Source organism: Phyllobates terribilis, unplaced genomic scaffold (assembly GCF_046119375.1).
Source record: "Phyllobates terribilis strain yellow unplaced genomic scaffold, ASM4611937v1 Scaffold_11__3_contigs__length_659146591, whole genome shotgun sequence".
NCBI lineage: Eukaryota > Metazoa > Chordata > Amphibia > Anura > Dendrobatidae > Phyllobates > Phyllobates terribilis.
The window spans coordinates 485,107,839-485,127,806 of record NW_027362771.1 but is presented as its reverse complement, the minus strand read 5'-3'; the positions used below and the strand labels follow the sequence as shown (position 1 = coordinate 485,127,806).

The window sequence follows — 19,968 nt, the reverse complement described above, 5'->3', positions numbered from 1 at the left end:
GGCAGAATTGCTGCTGCTTAAACGCATAGTGGGCACACAGCCTAAAATTTGAAAATGACGCTGAATGTTTGCGCAAGTCAAATTTGCTTCAAAATTTTGCGACTTTTGGCATTTTTCATGCTGGCTGTTAAAATGTCGGTCTTGATGAATCGCAGCCTTTGTGTTTTTCATTTTGCAACACATATATACAGAGACAGACTGTAGGAAAATACTTTTAAAAGGGTTTTCCGACGAACAAAACTTAATTTTAATCAATGTCTGTGCCTGACCGTGTACAGGAACATGGTCTGATCATACCGCAGCTCCTGAACAGGGGAGGAGGCAAAAGAGTATACAGAGATTACAGCCGGGGATCACAGAGGATTCATTTTGTGAGGTAAAATATTGTTTAAAAACAGGCAGAGAAATGTTTAACCTCACAAAATAATTCCTCTGTGATCCACTGCTGTAATGTCTGTATTGTCTTTTGCTTCCTCCCTGCCCAGGAGCTGTGGTATGTTCCGTACATGGTTAGACACAGCCATTGATTAAAATGAACTTTCGTCCGCGGGATAACCCCTTTAAGTTGTCCATACACCTTGCATAACTGCCAGCCAATCTCTCCCGATTCTCCCATACACCTGAATACTTGGCCAAGCATAAATGTGCACTCGATGTAGAAAGCAGAATAAAGCTAAATTCAGACGTTTGTGTATCATAGTCTGTGTATGGACCATGGTGCTTTGACTGGCCGCAGGTCTCCCTGACCTGAACTTGATTACCTCGTGAGGCCGTCAAGTTTGGGTAGACCCCCCCGGCCACTCCACTCATCATTGTCTGTGCACCGACCGTCTTAGGCCTGTTTCACTCGTCCTGATATTTCCGGTATTAGAAAAACCAGTACTGGAGATATGTGTCCGTGTGTACCTTGTGTGGCAACTGTGTGCCACATTAGGATCACATGTACCGGCGCCTGGGAATCAGCAGTACAGTTAGCGCTGTTCCCAAGCTCCAGGTGCTGAAGAAATCTCTCATCATTGTCCCCTGCTTGTGCTGCGATCAGCGCCAGCAGGGGACAATGTTGAGTATAGTATTCTGCTCCCGATGTCTCCAAAACCTGTAGAAGTAAGAATTAAAAAAAAAAATCATTATACTCAACTGGTTTGAGGCGACCGCACATGCTGAGGCGCAGAGGAGAATGACTCTCTGCAGCCAGCGGGCTGAGCTCAGCGTAGTTCAGTGTAGTGTAGTGTACTATATCAGTATATGGTGTAAAGGGGTTATGGAGGACTATTTTATTCTTACTATGGGCCTAAAAACTAAAAGGCAGGTAGTTGCTCTGAGCCACCACCAGGTAGAATAGACTGGGAGTTGCCTCTGTTAGCAATACAAGTCTTTTAGTTTTTAGGCCCATAGTAAGAAAACGATTGTCCTGGACAACCCCTTCACACCCTTATACTGATCTAGTACACGTAAGAGGTAAGACTTGTCAGTACCACCAAACTATATTTCCAATTGTGGTTAGCTACAGAGTTGCAAAATTACTAATAACCAAACTCCAAAAAGCCCCATGTATTTTAAAATCTGCTGACCCATCTAATGTGCTAGCAACTACCTGCCTATTAGTTCTTAGGCCCATAGTAAGAAAATTAAATAGTCATGAGAACCCTTTTAAAACTTGGAGGAGGGCAATAAGTTTTGGGTGTTAACCTCATGTGGCGTACGGCAGGGGGGAGGGTTTGTGCTCCTGACGGTCTATAATCTGCGTCACGGTGGCCTAGCTTCCTGTCACGATGAGCCTTGTCCCCACTCTCCGTCTATACACACAGTCCCCCAATAAAAATATAATAAAAAAATGTAACCGTGGGAAATAGTTTGTCATGACGCCAGGTGCATATCAGACAGTTGGAGACGGGCCTCTGCACGCAGTGCTGATAAATCCCAAATCTGTGCACATTAGAGAGAGCAATGTGACAAATGATGGTTTGCACGGTCTCTCCCCGTGGAATATGATGTTGGTTTGTGCAGCTAATCCCCAATCATGAAGAAGCAGCGTTAACTTGAAAAGAACAGTCTTTTTATTAAAGATAACGGGGTAAATGACTATATACAAACAGTAGGTATTTGCATGTATGGGTCATCCTTCAACTGTGAGTGTTAGGTTATGTGCGCACGATCAGGAATTGTTGCAAAAATTTCTGCAGCGTTTCTGCAAGGTTCTGCACCTCTTGGCTTCAAAAACGCTGCTGAAATTCCATACATTTTTGATACTTTTTTTGCATTTACATGCATTTTATCTTTGTTTTTGACTGTGGATTTGCCATGCGTTTTTTCCAATGCATTGTATAGGAAAAACGCAGGCAAATCTGGACAAAGAATGCACATGCTACTTCTTTTTCCGCACGTGAAATCCTGTCAGGAAAATCCTTGATCATGTGCACAGATCTTCCAAAATCCTATAGATAATGCTGGGATAAGGTTTGCAGCGCGTTTTTTGGGCCAAATCCACACGGATATGCCGCAGCAAAAATGCATAAAAACGCACTGTGTGCACATACCCTAAATCTGACGATCAGACAGGCAGATGAGTGTGTAGGACACTTGTCTTAGCAATACAGTTCATTTGTTCTCGGCCTGTACCTCTGGTAGTCTTCACTCAATATTCATTACTTAGGGCTGAGCTGTGCTTCTCCTCAGAGGCTGTTTTTTCCTCCTGGAGGTGAGGGATCCTTCCAATCTGAAGGCTGTCAGCTCCCCTCCTTAAAGGGAATGTGTCACCCCCATGGGCGATATCAGACCTCTACTATGGGCATACAAGTGATATAGATTTACTTTTCTACTTGCCTATATGGCCCATAGCAGAGGTCTGATTGCAGAGAAATCTAGTTTTATAAAGTCTGTTTTCCAGAGTCTTGGTGTCCAAGGGAAGCCAAGAAAACCCCTCCTATGTGCTTACTATTCCCCTAAATCGCCGCCCCCCCTCCCCTGCACGTCACAGGGCCCTGTGACATGCCCTTCTCTGCCTCCCCTCCCACGCTCCCATGGAGCGCGCTTTGTTTACCTCCGGCCCCATTTGGCTGCGTACTGCCAGCGGAGCGGAAATCGCTGACTCACCGTCGCTTGCGCAGTGCAAGGCTGTGGCGCGTTACGCAGCCAAACAGGGCCGCAGGCATGCTTTGTGCATGCGCGGGAGGGGAGGCAGAGCAGGGCACGTCACAGGGCCCTGTGACGTGCAGGGGAGGGGGAGGGATATGGTAATTTAGCACAGAGGCGACGATTTAGGAGAATAGTAAGCAGATAGGAGGGGTTTGCCTGGCGTCCCCCGAATGCCAAGCCTCTGGAAAACAGACTTTATAAAACCAGATTTTTCTGTAAGCAGACCTCTGCTATGGGCCATACAGGTAAGTATAGATTTACTTTTCTGTCACCTGTATGGCCATAGTAGAGGTCTGATATCGCCCAGGGGGTGACAGATTCCCTTTAACTGTCCCTTCTAGATCTAGCAATCAGGAGTGGTAGAACAACCTCTCCTCCTTGCAGTCTGTCTTCCTCTGTTGACTTCTCCGGTGTCTCTTTTCAGCTGCAATCATTGGGTGACTGCCAGCGGGAGCTTGTTCCAGCTCTTTCTAGAAGCTTCTGCACACCTGAGAAGGAAGATTAACCCTTTGAGTGCTGCCTGTCGGCAATTCTCACAATATGTTACAGCATACAGTTTACACAGAAATTACAGTATTTGCATGGAACACACTATACACCAGGTATGCCATGGAGTTGTCCACTTTGTGGGATACCACATTTGGACAAGATAGTGCAAAGTGCCCCATTTAGTCATCATGGGCAGGTGCAATCATGCACAAGCAGCAGTGTGACTGCCTAAAGTAGAGCCTTATGCTATACGCACTATTGGTTGGGTTGTCCAGAATCCAAACATTTTTTGAAAATTTATGTCCCATGTTATAAAGTGTTTTTAGTTTGTTTTTTTTTCATATTTTTTACATTCAAAGTTTTGTTGCTAGTAAGGCATGGACAGTTATGTTATGTGCAGAACATTACTGTGGCAGTGATAGGTTGAGACTGTTCTGTAACGTTACATCCCTATGTAGATAATGTGAGTGTGGCGTACTCAAAAGTGGGGTAAGGGATCCTGGCACAGACTATGTACTAATATATTGAAAATAACAACGTCATGTGCATAATTGTTGTCTATATGGCTAGACTCTACTTTCTGGTTCTGGATTCGTGGCAGGTAAAGGCCTCCAGAACTTCACTAGAAATAAGACTTTAACTCCCAAGAAATCTGGCGGAGGAAATATTTTTCAAATGGGAAATTCTGGAAAAGAAGAATAACTGTTTCCGGTACTTGGAGAGATGCAGTACATAAGATAAGGCTGTAATGTTGGGGGAGACTTTCCTACACAGAATTCCTTTTACTTATCACAGTCGTTGATCTAGTGGCCTCTCATGTGAATTACTGGACATCAAAACCTTCTCCAGACATGGTGCTTTGTTCTTTAGTACAAAATAACTAATCTGGTCACACCTGCATCATTTGTGTCCCAGCTTCTGTTATGTTAAAACTGCGTGGTATGCAGTGATTTTTTTTTTTTGCAGTAAAATGACAAACAACATGAAGTCAGAACCTACCCAAAATCGGTGAGGTCCATTAGTTGATTGGTGTCTGTGATTTGATTGCCCCAATACTTGGTTGTTTTAAAGGAAATCTGTCATCAGATTTTTGCCTCCTAATCTGAGAGCATCATAATGTAGAGGAAAAGACCCCATTTCCCGTGATGTATCACTTACTGGGTCGCTCTTTGTTGTAGTTTTGATAATCTCCTACTGATAAAACAGTGATTTTATCACGAGAAGACTAGTAGACTTGGTTCTAGGTAGTCCTCCAAATTTACGAGCTCTGTATAATGCCATGCCTGCCACTGATTGGCAGCTTTCTGCCTATGCACAGTATACAGAGAAAGATGCCAATGAGTGGTGTGGGCAGAGTTATACACAGAGCAGAATTAAGAGAACTGGTTAATCTTCAACAGTAATTTTATCAAAGCTACAGCAAGCAGCCCAGTGATACATCACTGGAATCAGGGTCTCTGTCCCTACATCACGCTGCTCTCTGATGGGGGTAGCAAAAACCTGCTGACAGATTCTCTTTAAGGAATGCTGACACAAATGTGATCCCAGCCTAGGACTGGCTTCGTATTGACATGGTTTCTACTTAGAACATGTCAAGCCATGACACTTGGCTGGATCCAAAGGACCACTTGACTCCGGTGGTTCGGCCAGGCCTGCAGCCTTGACGGTCATTGTGAATGATGTACACTACGGCGTTGATGCAATGGAATTACCAGAGCGGTGCAATTAGCGCATGATTTGCAAGGGGAGTTATAGTCACTCTCCAAGAGGGTGCCGCTTGACCAATTTGTTTATTGGACACACCACTGAGACATTGAATGGCAGTGTGAGCCAAGACAAATAGCTGCTGTTGTATACAGATATCTTGGGAGTTGGGCAATAAGTATATTTTATGGGAATCATTGGCAATCCTTGTATTGGACCCCTCTACCATTTTTTAATTTTTTTTTTAGTTTTTGAGCACAAGTGGTTATATGACGAAGATGACGACATCGAGTTCTTTTAGGTGACGTGCACCATTTAGCATCCAATGTGTGACCTAAAATAGGATCTTAGGCTTTCAATGCAAGATGAAGTCAACATTTATCCAGCAGTTCAGTTTTGGGCGTAAACTTAGCCCCAAAAAGTCTAAAATTGTTCAAAACCTTTCAAGTTGCAAATTTTTCAAAGTTTTCAATTTCTGCACCGTGCTCGCCATAGGTTGAAGGTGGTCGTGTTGTACCAGTAAGGGGATCGACCAGCAACGTTTAGACAGATTTCTCATACTTTAGGGCAGAAAATATTGCAAATTTGCACATTGGAGGGTTATATTTCTCTTTGTAACTTTTAGGACAGTAAAAATATACCCAAATTATTAGGAAATATGTGCCATTTAATAGATATGGCTCAGAAGTTCCTTTCTTTTTTTTTCTTTCTTTCATAAGACTGGTATTGACATCAGTCTTGACAAATCTTCCACAATAGTTTTCCCATGTAATGCCTATCTGGAAATGGAGAGTACAGCGTCCTCTTGACCCAGTGATCTGGTTGTTCTTCCATATTTATCCAGTTGGATCTGTTCACATTTAGGCCATGTTGTCCACATTGTGTGCCTACAGACCCATAAGATGCCATAGCACAAGCCTACAGGTGCTCACAGGAGTTGTGCCCCCACCTATTCCCACTGGAATATACTTCAACTTTTATCAATACAAATAAGGCCAAAATGTGTTGTAACCTTCCATACATATTCAATAAAGATGAGCAAAATAAATAAAAAAAAACAAAACGTATTTGCTTCTCGTAATTATTCGATTCTGTCGGATGACCCATTGCGTCGTACCATAAATGGTAAAAGTAATTTATATTTGTATATTTCAAAAAATGATAATAAAATATTATATTGTGGTACCGATGAAGCGAGGGCGAAATGCGCGTAGGGGTGCGGGGACGCGCACTCCACACCTGACTCTTGATGTAAGTAATGTAGTTATTTGTAAGCGGGCTCTGTGTGATAGGTTTATATAGATGCAAGGGCTGAGGCTGGAGGGGTGATTGTTACCTCAATAATCTTGGTATATTTGGCTTGTAATTGGTGAATCTAAGGTTCTACTACACCCCCTTTCCTTCTAGGGACCTTATCATGGGGACCAACTATCTAGTGTTTACAATTTGAATTGCACTGAGCACATAGCACTTTATGTAGAAATCGGGGTAAGACTATTGAGGGCCTTCTTTCTAAACAATCATTATATTATATATACTTTAGTAACCTAGTACTATGGTGGAGTAATTTTTTTTAGATGTGGACTGTGTTTTCTCTCTTAGTAGCACTGTGTCTTTTTTAATCTCTCTATATATGTTTAATAAAGAATTGTTATTTGAACAAAAGGAACTCTGGTCTACTGGGCTCTTCTCTTGGGCTCAGATATTGTGACTTTGTGGTACTGTGTTAGTCTGAAAAATCAATATAAACACTTTTATGCCCAAAAATGACAAAAGTATTCTCCGAGTGATCTCTTTATTGGCTAACCAGAACCAGGTTTGTAACAAAAACCTTAATTTGATTTACATTGCTTAACTTTAAAAGGCATCACCCGTTCCACCTCATAAACAAATGTCCGGTTGTTATATCTTTGTGTTCTTGTCTTATTAATTCATTTGTAAACCTGCCTGAGGAAGGAGCTTGCAAATTCTATTTTTTTTTCTGGTTAGCCAATAAAGGTTATCCCTCAGAGAATACTTTTGTCATTTTTGGGCATAAAAGTATTTACATATATTTCTAAGAAAAATTGCTTTTGTGTTTCCTGGAAATGTGATTTGTGTCTTGTGATGTTGGAGGAAGTTCCAGAGCTGTGATTATCACAGTCAGTGACAGGGAGACATGTAGCCAAAGGATTGCAAAGTCCAGTGTCAATGCTGTAATTGTTATTCTAATGCTCCCTGCCCTGAGTTATGAGGCAGGCCGGATGGCTCAGTACATGGGAATGCAGGGCATGTGTGTACAGATCCTCCTCACTATCTCAGCTGTTCACCTCCTCCAAGGCAAAAAATAGAGCAACCCTCCCCCTGAGATAAAGGCCAGAGACGCTGTGTTTACAAGGGGAGCGATTTAGGAGAAGCCACTATTTGTGTGAGCAGCCGAGCCTCAAAGGGTAGAGCGAGGGGCACAGCGCGCTGCTGAGGAGGAGGGGTCGCAACATCACAAAGAACTTCCAAGTCCTACAAAGGCGAGAAATGACTGGGATATGACTGCTTGTGCTCCCCTGTCTCTGGGCAGGAATGGGGGGCACCTACATTTGGGGCAGATGGATGTTGGCATAGTGTGTTCCGGACGGTGTGGCGGACTACCGGCAATCCTTGTGTAGCCTGCTAATTGTGCTCTGAAGCTGGGGAGGACAAGGATGACCCCCTGGTTTACCTGTTCTTCTAAGCACAAGGTAAGTTTGGTTCCAAAAACTGATTCGTCCAAAATGTGACCTGTGTCACAGTAACGCTAATAGTCCCATCCTAGGGGCACTTAGCAACTCTGTTTTGTTTGTCGGAGCATTGTCCTTCATGTGAATGGGTTATTGTGTGCTGGGACTTTCAGTACTTTAGTTTACCGCCTGTTTAGTGTTTAGATCAGGGACTGCTCCAATGTATATAATGGAAATATTCCTCCACACCACACCAGCTGTATATACTGTGATGGTGCGTGGGAGTATACTGTGTATACTATATCCTTGTTGTGTACACACAAAGCAAATAGGGCAAATTTCCCAGCGTTCTGGTCTGTGCAGGACTTCAAAGTAGATTGAGGATGGAGCGATCGCACCTGTCCAGCGTAGGGATGTCACACCTGTACAGTCTTGTGGTCCCACTGCGCAGACCTCCCCTCAATACTACAGTCCTGGCTGTAGAGGTGGAAAATTGTCATCTGCATCTATCACTAGCTCATTAAATCGTCTCATCAAAGTCAATGGGATTGTAGTTATTTCATAGGGAAAAATAAAATATGCATTTCTAGTATATAAGTATATATAGTGTGTATAGTTATGTGTATACATATATAAATAATCTAACCAATGGCAAAATGAGAAAACCATGATGGTGGGTCAAGAATAATCCCCTGTCAGGTATTTCTGACGCTTTTTTTAGATGCTCCTTGTGAAGTCAGTTTTGCGTTACTCCGCAAAGTAAACTGATCTGGTTTATTTAGGGCAGGTCATATAGACACAAACATCCTGCCATATTACGATTAATCATATAGGAATGATGGCTTTCTAAAACATATGTGCACTGAAAATTATTGCTTTATTATATCTTTTTTTTTAATAATTAAATGCATATATTTGGAGCTAAAAAATAATTGTTTACAATTGGGTTTCGTTAAGAATTTACGCAATTTAGATTTTTACCAGCTTTTTTCTTTGCACATTCAACTTTTGATGTTTTCTGCGGTCATTAAATCAGCTGAAAAAAGAAAACATAAAGTTAGAAACTCTATTTTATTACGCTTTAATTTATCATGCCATTAATTCCGCGGCACTTTACAGACATTGTCATCACTGTCCCCATTGGGGCTCACAATCTAGATTATCTGTATGTCTTTGTAGTGTTGGAGGAAACCGGAGAACCTGGAGGAAACCCACGCAAAGATGAGGAGAACATACAAACTCCTTGCAGATGTTGTCCTTGGTGGGATTTGAACCCAGGACCCCAGCACTGCAAGGCTGCAGTGCTAACCACTGCGCCACCGTGCTACCCTTTCAAAAGAGCTCACTGATGTATTCTCAGTTAACCCATTCTACAGCCAACAGTACACAGTGAAACACAAAAGAAGGCAAACAGTTCAAATTTTTTAATGAAACTCAAATGCAAAAATTTTTAATACATTTTAATGAAAAGGAAAAATATTACCCCCAAAGGTAGATAACCCCTTTAAGGGCCAGTTTGAAATATTAAGAATGGAAGAGTGAAAAAAATAGTGCATTACAACCGTATTAACCTGGATCTCCCTCATCAGGATAAGGTGGATCTATGGGATTTCAAAGTATTGTGGCCGTAATACAGCGGCTAAAACGTGCCTTTGTTACTCTGCAAATGCACAGATGGATGTTGTGGGGCTTTACGTATGACATGGTTGTTTTCATGTCATGAGGAGACGATTACAATACGTGATTCATTACATTGGAAGCATATCTGGGTAGCTCGTGACATATATATTTCACAAGTCTCCATGTTTCGTTTGCCACAACAATATGATTTTGGGTGTAATCCTATAATGTGATGTTGCATAGTTTGGCAGAGCACCTAGATAATGTGAAGCAATGGCTACGCTGCCAATACACTTGCAGTCATTTGAAGAGATGTTTGAACAGATCTTCACATATTTTAGACTTTTCTGGGTCACCTTGCCTGTATCTGTGGTGATATAATTTGAGGAGGAAATAAAAAATAGACAGGGGCAGGCGGATCGCTGGCCTTGAAATGAGCCACTAGAAAATCCTAAATAATGGTACGTGCACACGTTAAGTATTCGCACACATTTCTGCATCAAAAACGTTTCTCTTGGCAGGAAAAAGATTTGCATTAAAAATCCTACATAAAAAACATGCATTTGTGTGTGCATTTTTTACTTTTCATTACAGTGGGTGAAAAACGCTGCAAAAAAAAAAAAAGAATGGACATCCTGCAGATGTGAAACTGCTTCAAATCTGCAAGGAAAAAATAAGGAACATGTGCTTGATATTTCAGAAATCTCATTCAATTTTCTGGGACAGTAAAGAGCTTCACTTTTTTTTTTTGTGTTCCAAAAAAAAATTGACAAAAATATTCCATATGCACATACCCTAATAGTGCATTCAGAAAACTGCAGAACGCAAAGGATTTGTTCACACTTTTTTTTTTTTCAGGCGCTTTTGGTCTGAAACGCCAAAAAACACGTTTTGATTGGACAGTTGGAGGGTCTGTACTCCAACCTGAAAAAAAACCTTAGTGTGAACACAACCTAATAAGTATAATGGAATTACTATGCAAGATCAGAAAATAAAGTAGGGTTACAAAGACAATTTTTCAGATTTCTCAAAACTCACGTTGGCCCATCAGTTTGCTTAATATTCCAGACACCCCATACACCAATAGATAATTGTCCTGTTAACTATCGAATATGTATGGACACCCTTAGATTGGACATTAGTGGCTGGTGGCTAATTCTCTTGGCAAAATAGCGGTAATGCCGTTTCTATAAAACTTTGTGCCAATGCATCCACCATCTGGTGTGCTCCGTCAGCAATGACCTCTATGTAGTACTGTCCACCCTGGGGACTCGTTCTACTTGTCTAGTCGTAGGATGATCATGTAGCCCATAATGAATGTCTGATAATAGGACTCTAATATTCTCTCTCCTTCTTTTTCAGCAAGCTGCAGACTGGAACAAATATGATGAGCGGTTGATGAGATCGGCTGAGAGGGGAGATGTAGACAAAATTTCATCCACCCTTTCCAAGAAGGGTGTCAATCCCAGCAAGCTAGATTTGGAAGGCCGCTCGGCGTAAGTGTCACTTATGTCATTGACAATGATTACATACATTTTGTCTCTAGGGGTGTCCTATCCGTTTGTTTAGTGCCCTGTAGTGATGACGTGGCGTCTAGTCACGTGGCCACTGCAGACAATGGCTGACATCAGTGGTCTTGTGCCGTACATACAGCCATCACCTCTGGCCTCAGCGATCATGTAGCTAGACTTCACTTGCACGCTAAACAGAGGCTGGTGGGGAGAGAGACTAAGCTGGATGGTTTTTTGGGGGTTTTTTTTGCTAGCATGTGTGAATGAGTCCAAGGCCTTATTCACACGTAGGGTTTTTTTTTTTTGCTTTTTTTACATAAGCGAAAAAAGGAACACGTTTCATCAGTGTTTGGTCAGTGGTATCAGTTTTTTTAACTGATAAGAAAAACAAAACTTTCTCCACCTTCTCTTATCTATTAGTCAGTGAAAAATGGGCAGCACACGGATGGCATTAGAGTGCTGTCAGATTTTTTCACTGACCCATAGACTTGTATTGCGGATTTTAATCTAACACTCGGATCAATATCAGACATGTCTCCGCTATTTTGCATGGACCACATGGTCTGAAGAAAAAAATCTGACATGTGAACAGTCCCTTAGACTGCCATAGGTGTGAGTGCTAACTGTGGGAAAAAAACAGATGTGAAAAACTTAACGTCTGAATGAGGCCTAAATCTTAGAACGCAGGCAGTGTCTGAATAATTTTGACTGGTGGCCAAGCAACAGGTAGAGGTGGCCACAGTAAGGGTTTGTTCAGACGAGCATATATTGGGTCTGTGCTCCACATATAGCACACAGATCCATTATAGCCTTCGTGCCAGTACACATGGGCGGTCCCCTTTGGGGGGGTTGAAATTAAAACATGCACTCACTCATCTGGTTCGAATTATGAACAAGACAGAAAAGTGGGTCTAAAAGGCATAAATGTGGTGCAGGCTGTGTACAGGCCATTTTTGGCACTAATTGAGGAAGCGTTCTGGTGCAGTTAGCATAGTAAATCCTAGATGTTAAGGCTAGAAATTACATGAAATTAGGGAAAAGCGACGCTCGTATCCTCGTGCTGCTTAAATTCTATAATAGACTTCACAACAGTATTGAAGTCTAACAATGAGTATCCGATATTGGCTGGTCCTCCTGGCATTACTCTGCTAGCATGAATGTTTTGGCCATTTATGGAGCGATGAGTATCTGGCAGTGGCAGCAGAAAGGCATAAATCTGATTATTTAACCCCTGAGCAGATACTAAACAGGATCCATCTGGAGGCACGTGCTACACATTCAGGCATCGTTCTCCATGGTGGACTACACCTAATGGGTCCGAGCTGCCTGATCCTCTGAAGAGCAAGCATTGGAATTATTTCCCTTTTTATGTTCTGTAATGATCATCATGGCTGGCAAACACTTTGATCTAATCAGGATTAGCCTACAAACCATCACAAAGCTCCTATACACATTGCCGCCATAGCATATGTCATGGCTAGCTGAGGCATGTTGAAAGTCTCTTGTTTTTGCAGGGAGACCAGCCACCGCTAGGTGTTTATCAGTGAAATGACACATCTGACTACTCAGTATCTAACCATAAGCACAAGGGATGAGGCATGTTGAATCCAACATGTCCAATCCATTCTTTCCCCCAAGTCTGTTGACGGGATACATAATACACATTGGTTTATTAGTAGGTGTTCATCCAATGCGTATGGCCACCATTTAGGTCTTGTTCAGATGAATGCATTTCATGGTCCGTTTACGGACCACATTACCTGGACTGGCCATGGATCTCCTGACCTGAACTTACAACCTCCATAGATGCCTTTGAGGTCAGGAGACAAGCGGTCATCCAGTGCATTGTGAACTGTAAATGGACCATGAATACGGCATTTGAGCAAAATTTATCAAAAAGTGGATTTTACCATTTGCAATGCAAACACACACTGTAGGTCAATTTCTGGATAATCTGGACAGAAAATCTGCAGCATAACTGCCCCGTATTAACATACCTTTAAACTAATATTGTGTGTTTTTGTTTTTTTAATATTTGGTTCTGACATTCTCCACACACCAGTGATTATGACACGTAAATGACTAGACAAGTCAATAAACCGGGGCAGGACATTTACATTCATGCGTGTATACTTTAAAGGCTTGCAGGAAGTGTACAGCCTCTGTAACTGATCTCCTCTCATGGGAGGTAAAGCTCTTATCTTCATCAGGTTTATTCTATTATATTTTTTTTTTGTCTGCTTACAATCAGATTCCACGTTGTTGCGTCTAAGGGTCACCTGGAGAGTCTGAATGCCATCCTCTTACATGGGGTCGATCTCACAGCCCCTGATGCTGCTGGTATGTTACCTGGGGTGGCAATTGCATTAGTAGAAATAGAATATTTCCCCCCTTCCTAATACTTTGAAAAAATAGTGCGCTTGGTAAAAAGTTGGGGGTAAAGTTGTCCCCCTAGCTTAAAGGGAAGCGATCATCGGAAAATCACCTATTGTTTAAGTCAGGTTTTTGTGTTGCATGTATTGTTAAAACTCTTTAAGCTATAGCTTTTTATTTTTTCATATTTTGATCTTTACTTAAAATTGCAAAGTCTTGCAATTTTTACATTGCCCACTGTGACATTTTTAGACTCCTAGTTCCTGTCCTTTCAGGAAGAGTTTACAGAAGTTTTCTTATCAGTAGAGGCAGGATCACAATGATGGGTAACACCTCTATACTCAGATGGCACAGAATCCGCCAATCACATTAGATGATGACCTGGGGAGCAATCACTTTTGCACACCCTCATTAGGTGCTACAATGCAAAAGATGGGGTCGGGATTCAACCATTGTGGCTAATGAACATGTGGTATTTCCTAAAACAAAAGGAAGTATGAGTCTTAAAGTATGTGTGTGTATGTATATATATATATATATATATATATATATATATATATATATATATATATATATATATATATATATATATATATATATATATATTACATTTCTATAAACTTATATTTCTTCATTACATTTCTCTATGTAAATAAGAAAATGCCATAATCAATAAAATTAAAAAATATTAATCAATTGGGTAATTTTCTGATGACATGTTTCCTTTAAGCTGACACTTTCCAGCTTGCCTGTTTTCTATTTCAAATATAGCAAAGTGCTTTTCAGACTAATATTTATTTTTTCTTTTTTTTTTTTTTCTTTTCCATTACTTTTTTTTTTAAGTTTTGGGACTTCTAATTATTATACCCAAACTGTTTTGTAACTGGGAAAGAAAATGTGCAATTCTCACCATTTTATCACTCGCTGATTTGTTTTAAGCATTTTGTCGTTTTCTTGTGTTCAGGGCGAAATGCGTTGCACCTGTCATCCAAGTACGGCCACTCCCTTTGTCTGCAGAAGCTTCTCCAGGTAGGTGGCACAGGACCACACTGCATTATGGAGGTGGGTGTATGTATCTGCCAGATTGGATTACACACAGGTTTTAATGACTGTGAAATAAAATACAACAACTTTAAGATGAAACAAATTTGCAATGCAAATCATATACAGCGCGTTGTTTATGGAGGTTTTCATGTTGGTAAGCACATTAGGACTAATTTACTGATGTTTGCACTGGACCTCGGTCAGCAATGTTTTCTTTTTATTGTTGGCGGTGCATAAAATCTAGATCCCTTGAAAAATAATTTGTCCTGATTTGTGGATGTAGCACAAATTTGGGTGTCATGTTGCCCAAGTATGTGTTATATTTTATACTATGGATCACAAAACCATTGTTTTTTCTTCAGTGCATAATATTTTAGTATGTTCATATTGTATGTCAGCCGTGTAATTGTATTTAGTCGTCTTTGGATTTTATCTCCAGTTTAACTGTCCAACGGAGAATGTGGATCTGCAGGGCAGGACAGCGCTGCACGATGCGGGTAAGAGGACGCGGGATAAAATGTCTGTTTGGTTTCTCCTGTTTTACAAAAGGGGCCAGTCTGTTCTTGAATTCTGACTTTGCCGTTCTCTGTTGTGCAGCCATGTCCGAATGCTGTTCCAGCGTGCAGCTTCTGTGTGACCATGGGGCTTCAGTAAATGCTACAGACTTGGTGAGAATTTTAACTTTTATAATTCTTCTCCTTTACTGCTAAGTTTTCCACCAGCTTAAATCAAAGTTGCCAATTTCTAAGTTTATTAAGGCAAAAATTAATGTAATTGCCTCCATATTTTTGTTTTGTATACTCTAGGATGGAAGGACCCCATTGGCATTGGCCACACAAATGTGTCGCCCAGCTATTTGCCAACTTCTGGTAGAAAAGGGAGCCGAAATCAATGCCCGGGACAAGCAAAATAAGTAAGTGATGTCGGAATAATTCAGTGTGTGTGTATATTATATATAACTGTATATGCACTGATGATACTCACCGTCTCCCCAGGACCCCGCTCATGCTGGGCTGTGAGTATGGATGCCGAGAGGCGGTGGAAGTCCTTCTGAGAGCTGGTGCTGATGTTACTCTGGTTGACACTTTGGGACATGACTGCGCCTATTATAGCAGAATTGGGGATAACCTTGAGATCTTGTCCCTCATCAGGATCGCGGTGGAGAGCTCTCCGCGAGGTGACTGCTTTTCTTTATGATGACTTGAATTCCTTGCATCAGGATTTGTATTTTTTTGTGGAGTATAATCTTGTCTTGTATTTTTTCACAGTGGCAGAACCTGTAAGGAGCATGGTGTCTTTACGCTCAGTAAGTCTTTTATTATTTTATTTTAATAAATTATTTTTTGTCTTGTAAAGTGATGCCATATCATCACCTGGGCAATACTGGTCCCCTTTACTGGTTTTACCTTGTATCCCTGGCACTTACTGTGCAAGGGGATAAAGTCTATTGCAGTTCCCTGCACAAACAGTTGTACACGGTTTAGGGAAAACCCAGCAATACAAACCCTTTCTCAAGCTTCTTTGTTTTAGCTGCGAAGGTCCTTTTTAAAGAATATTTTCCCCTACAATCAAAAAGACTAAGGGCCTGATCTATCAAGGCCGGCGTGTTCATGCCAGTCTTGATGATGGGTTATGCCGGTCTTGATGATGGGTCATGCCGGAATCAGACGCTCCTGATTCATGAAGAGGTGCACGCTTTGTGAATCTCGAGCATCTGATGAATGGGTGCGCGCTACACAAGGAATCTCACTCCAGTTATGGACTGGAATGAGATTTCTGGGTAGGGAACGCCACAGCTCGTCATGAATTGAAGGACCTGTGGCGTACCACCCCACCCCGCCATGCCCTGTCTCTCCCCAGTTCCACCCATTTTGTCAGGGCTGTGAGAACTCCAAAAATCATAAAATTCTGGCGTGAAAGCTTTGATGAATCGGGCCTCAAGTCCTAATCTTTTTAAGGCTATGTGCCCACGATGCAGAAATGAAGCAGAAAATTTCTGCAGCATTTCTGCATCTCCCTGGCAGAAAAATCGCATGCAGATTGTGCATGCATTTTTCCTGCCAAATACATGCGGATGTGAAGCGTTCTTCACATGCGTTTCCGCATGCGGGTTGACAAGCGCTTTCCACGCGATTTTAGCATCACTTGGAAAGTGCTTGACAACTTGGTCACACTGTATAAATCTATGCAACCGGAATGGATTTATATAGTGTGACCTTAAAGAATGGTTAAAAAATAAAAAAATCTATACTTGCCTTCCGATGGCCCCCGGAGTCTTGCTGCGCTCCTGTTCTGGCTGCCAGCTGATCGCGGGATTCTGTACTGAAGGGCCTGCCGTCACATGACTGTGACGTCAGCGCAGGTCCTACAGTCCAACGCGATGTGCCGGCAAAAGAGAAGAAGCGCTGCAGCGGCCGTCAGAAGGTAAATATAATCTTTATTTTTTATTTTATTATTTTTTTCACAGGTACAATGGTACCCAGGTCTGGATGAGAGTCTTCTCTCCTCCAGAACTGGGTACCATCCGCACATTGAAACGCATATAATCCGTGTGTACAAATGCACTGACACGGATTATATGCGTCTCAATGCAAGTCAATGGCGGCGATTACGCTATGTGTCCGCAAAATTAATGGCATGCTGCGGATTTTTGAGCGAAGCATAAACGCTGCGGAAAAATCAGCAGCATGGGCATTGACAGTGTGGCTTGTCATTGAGGACCATGGGGGGCGGATTACCAAGTGTTTTTGAGGCGTTTACACTGCGGAAATTCCGCAGCATAAACGCTTGAAAAACGCATAGTGGGCACACAGCCTCAATGAGTTTTCTATGGTTGAGGGCATCTGGTAAGGGTTTACAGAGCAAGGATTGGCTCCCATCTCTCCAAGGGCCCCATAGAAGAAGTTTCAGCTGCCTCAGATAATGAAGGGCCTTCATTTTGGGTGTTATTTGTGGTTAATATTGGAGACAACCAGTATGGCTGCTGTGCTTCATCTGTCTAGTTAAGGAGCATTGGGAGTTGGTGACTGCATCATTGCACATGGAGCTAGAATTGCTGCCATATTGGTCGTCACTCATTTCCCAAGAAATAGTTGGATACAATTTTCTATTCTCTATTTGTTACGCAGTTGAACACAATCCTTTGTTCATTATAATGAACCATTTTAGGCTGGGAACAAGCTGATTGTGTGTTTTAATGAAATTAGTGGCAGTATGTTCAGATAAAAGCCACATGATCACTAATTTAATTCCCAGATCTTCAGGAAATTTTTAAAAACCCCTACGTGTATGTGAGTGATTAACAATACACCCTTTTATAATGTGCCGGATGTTGTAATTAAGGCTTTAGTAGCATGTTAAGGTTTGCTAAGCTTATTCATTACGATGAGCATGGACATTGCTTGACATTACCCTTCCTATATGTGGCTCTGCCCATCATTTCCAATTTTACTTTACAATATTTTTCTTGGTTAATGGCAGCTATTCATTTATTCCCACCCAATCTGCCACAAACATCCACATACCATTTTCATGCCCAGTCTAGTCGGATGCTAATTATTGTATTAATGTACTTTGCCTATAATTGGCGCCATATGTTTTACTTTCACGCAGAAATGGGCAAAGTATAATTCAAAAGAAGAGACACCCTCAAAGTCAAAAGACTCGTCTCTGGTATGTGTGAGCGTGGTATTCTCATTAATGATGTATGGCTTAGGTGAGGGGTTATAATAGTACCATCACGGTTCTCCTCATCATTTCTTTAGGATTTGGAAACGGAGAATGAGGATCTACGGGACAGGCTGCGGAAGATACAGCATGAGCAGAGAACGCTGCTGGATAAAGTGGGAGGCCTACAGCACCAGCTCAGCCAGGTGGAGTTATTTATTTTTTATGCTTGTATGGATGGCACCAACATATGCCGCAGCTTTACAGAAATTATCATTATTGTCCCGATTGGGGCTCAAAATCTAAATTCCGTACCATTATGTCTTTAGAATCTGGGAGGAAAACTCTCGCAAACGCAGAGAGAACATACAAACTCCTTGCCGATATTGTACTTGGTGGAATTTGAACCCAGGACCCCCAGCACTGCTGTACTTACCACTGAGCCGCCCCGTTCAGTGTCTCCCCATTTTTAAGTGGTCGAATGGAATAGCCTCTAAATAAAGTCTTCAGTGTGTAATTAGTTATTTGTCATGTGCGTTACACTTTCTGTATTAGTTGGTTTATACAGCAGCATGTGTGTGAGTCTATGAGGAGAGTCATCACCAGCCCAATAACTTGTATTTGACAGGGTGTTTATCAAACACTGAAAATGAAGAATTAATGTCCCAGTCTTCACTTTAAAGTAGGAGAAAAAAAAACAGGAGTAAAAGCGATGAACAAGTGCAGCGGCGGCAGGAAGTGGCTGCAGCTGGGCCTGATGGGGGGCGACTGTGCCTCTATGAAGGGAACTAGGTGGGGTTTCCAGTTAGGGTCTGTGTGTCCGAGAGCAGCGAGTAATAGAGACGAGGGACTGGTCCATTGTATCAGACTAGAATACTTACATTGACTTCATATTTGCAGGAACAGATGATGACAGATGATCTGGAGAATGAGGTAGGATGGCATTATGGGGTCTACCCATTGTCACAATACCTTTTTATTTACACCTCATTAAACTTTTTTTTTTTCCCATTTTTTTGAAATTACAGAAGGAGGAACTGAAATCACTGTTGGAAATGAAAGAAAAGGAACTTGAGGAAAGTCTGCGAACTATGGAGAACCTGCGAGGGAAACTGAGATACTATGAGGTGAGCATGAATATAACGGCTGGTGTCAAAAAATGACAACGTATAAAGGATGGGCGATCAGGAGACATATTAATAGTCTGCTTCAGAAGTTCAATAACTTGTATGTGATGTGTGTTAATGGTTAAACTGGAGCGGACGGGTATCGGACCTGGGGAAGGAAATGTTATTGTTATGGGGATTCTGGGGATATTATCGCTGATTCAGCACCTGAGAACTTTCTCAATTGTCTGCAATTTAGTGTCTGACGGAGAGGTCCACGGTATGTGAAAGTGTGGGCACATGGTAATATATCAAGCTAAGTATCTGCTCCCAACTCAGTTTAGGCCACGTCTGAGGTGTATGTTGTGACTATTCCCAGATTTATACTTCTGACTTGCCCATAGGCGGTCATGTATCCAGTGGATTCCAGAAGGGTTTCCTTTTGACATACGCCAGGCCAGTCTGCATGGCTATACTTTTTTATACTCTCTTGTAAAACATAGTTTACTGCTCTCTTATGCAAAGAAGTAGAGAAAAAATAATAGTGCATAGTGTACAATTTATTTATTTCTATTTTTTGTTTAGAATGAGCCGCAATGGCCAACGTGTGCCTTTACAGAGATGAAA

The 19,968-nt window shown here is 41.7% G+C and overlaps 1 protein-coding gene across 3 annotated transcripts in view; it reads left to right on the top strand.

Annotated features, from left to right (window-relative positions):
- Nucleotides 1-19,968, top strand: part of UACA (uveal autoantigen with coiled-coil domains and ankyrin repeats) — a 79,232-nt gene that overhangs the window by 51,264 nt on the left and 8,000 nt on the right. For 2 of the 3 annotated variants that reach the window (XM_073653490.1, XM_073653489.1), the window contains exons 2-13: nucleotides 11,004-11,137; nucleotides 13,404-13,492; nucleotides 14,490-14,554; nucleotides 15,009-15,066; nucleotides 15,167-15,237; nucleotides 15,376-15,482; nucleotides 15,565-15,746; nucleotides 15,838-15,875; nucleotides 18,182-18,241; nucleotides 18,334-18,441; nucleotides 19,136-19,168; nucleotides 19,264-19,362. In XM_073653490.1, the coding sequence (XP_073509591.1) occupies nucleotides 11,004-11,137; nucleotides 13,404-13,492; nucleotides 14,490-14,554; nucleotides 15,009-15,066; nucleotides 15,167-15,237; nucleotides 15,376-15,482; nucleotides 15,565-15,746; nucleotides 15,838-15,875; nucleotides 18,182-18,241; nucleotides 18,334-18,441; nucleotides 19,136-19,168; nucleotides 19,264-19,362 (1,044 nt within the window). Of the gene's footprint in view, nucleotides 1-7,563; nucleotides 8,043-11,003; nucleotides 11,138-13,403; nucleotides 13,493-14,489; nucleotides 14,555-15,008; nucleotides 15,067-15,166; nucleotides 15,238-15,375; nucleotides 15,483-15,564; nucleotides 15,747-15,837; nucleotides 15,876-18,181; nucleotides 18,242-18,333; nucleotides 18,442-19,135; nucleotides 19,169-19,263; nucleotides 19,363-19,968 lie in introns of those variants that run through there. The other variant, XM_073653491.1, reaches the window with a different exon arrangement.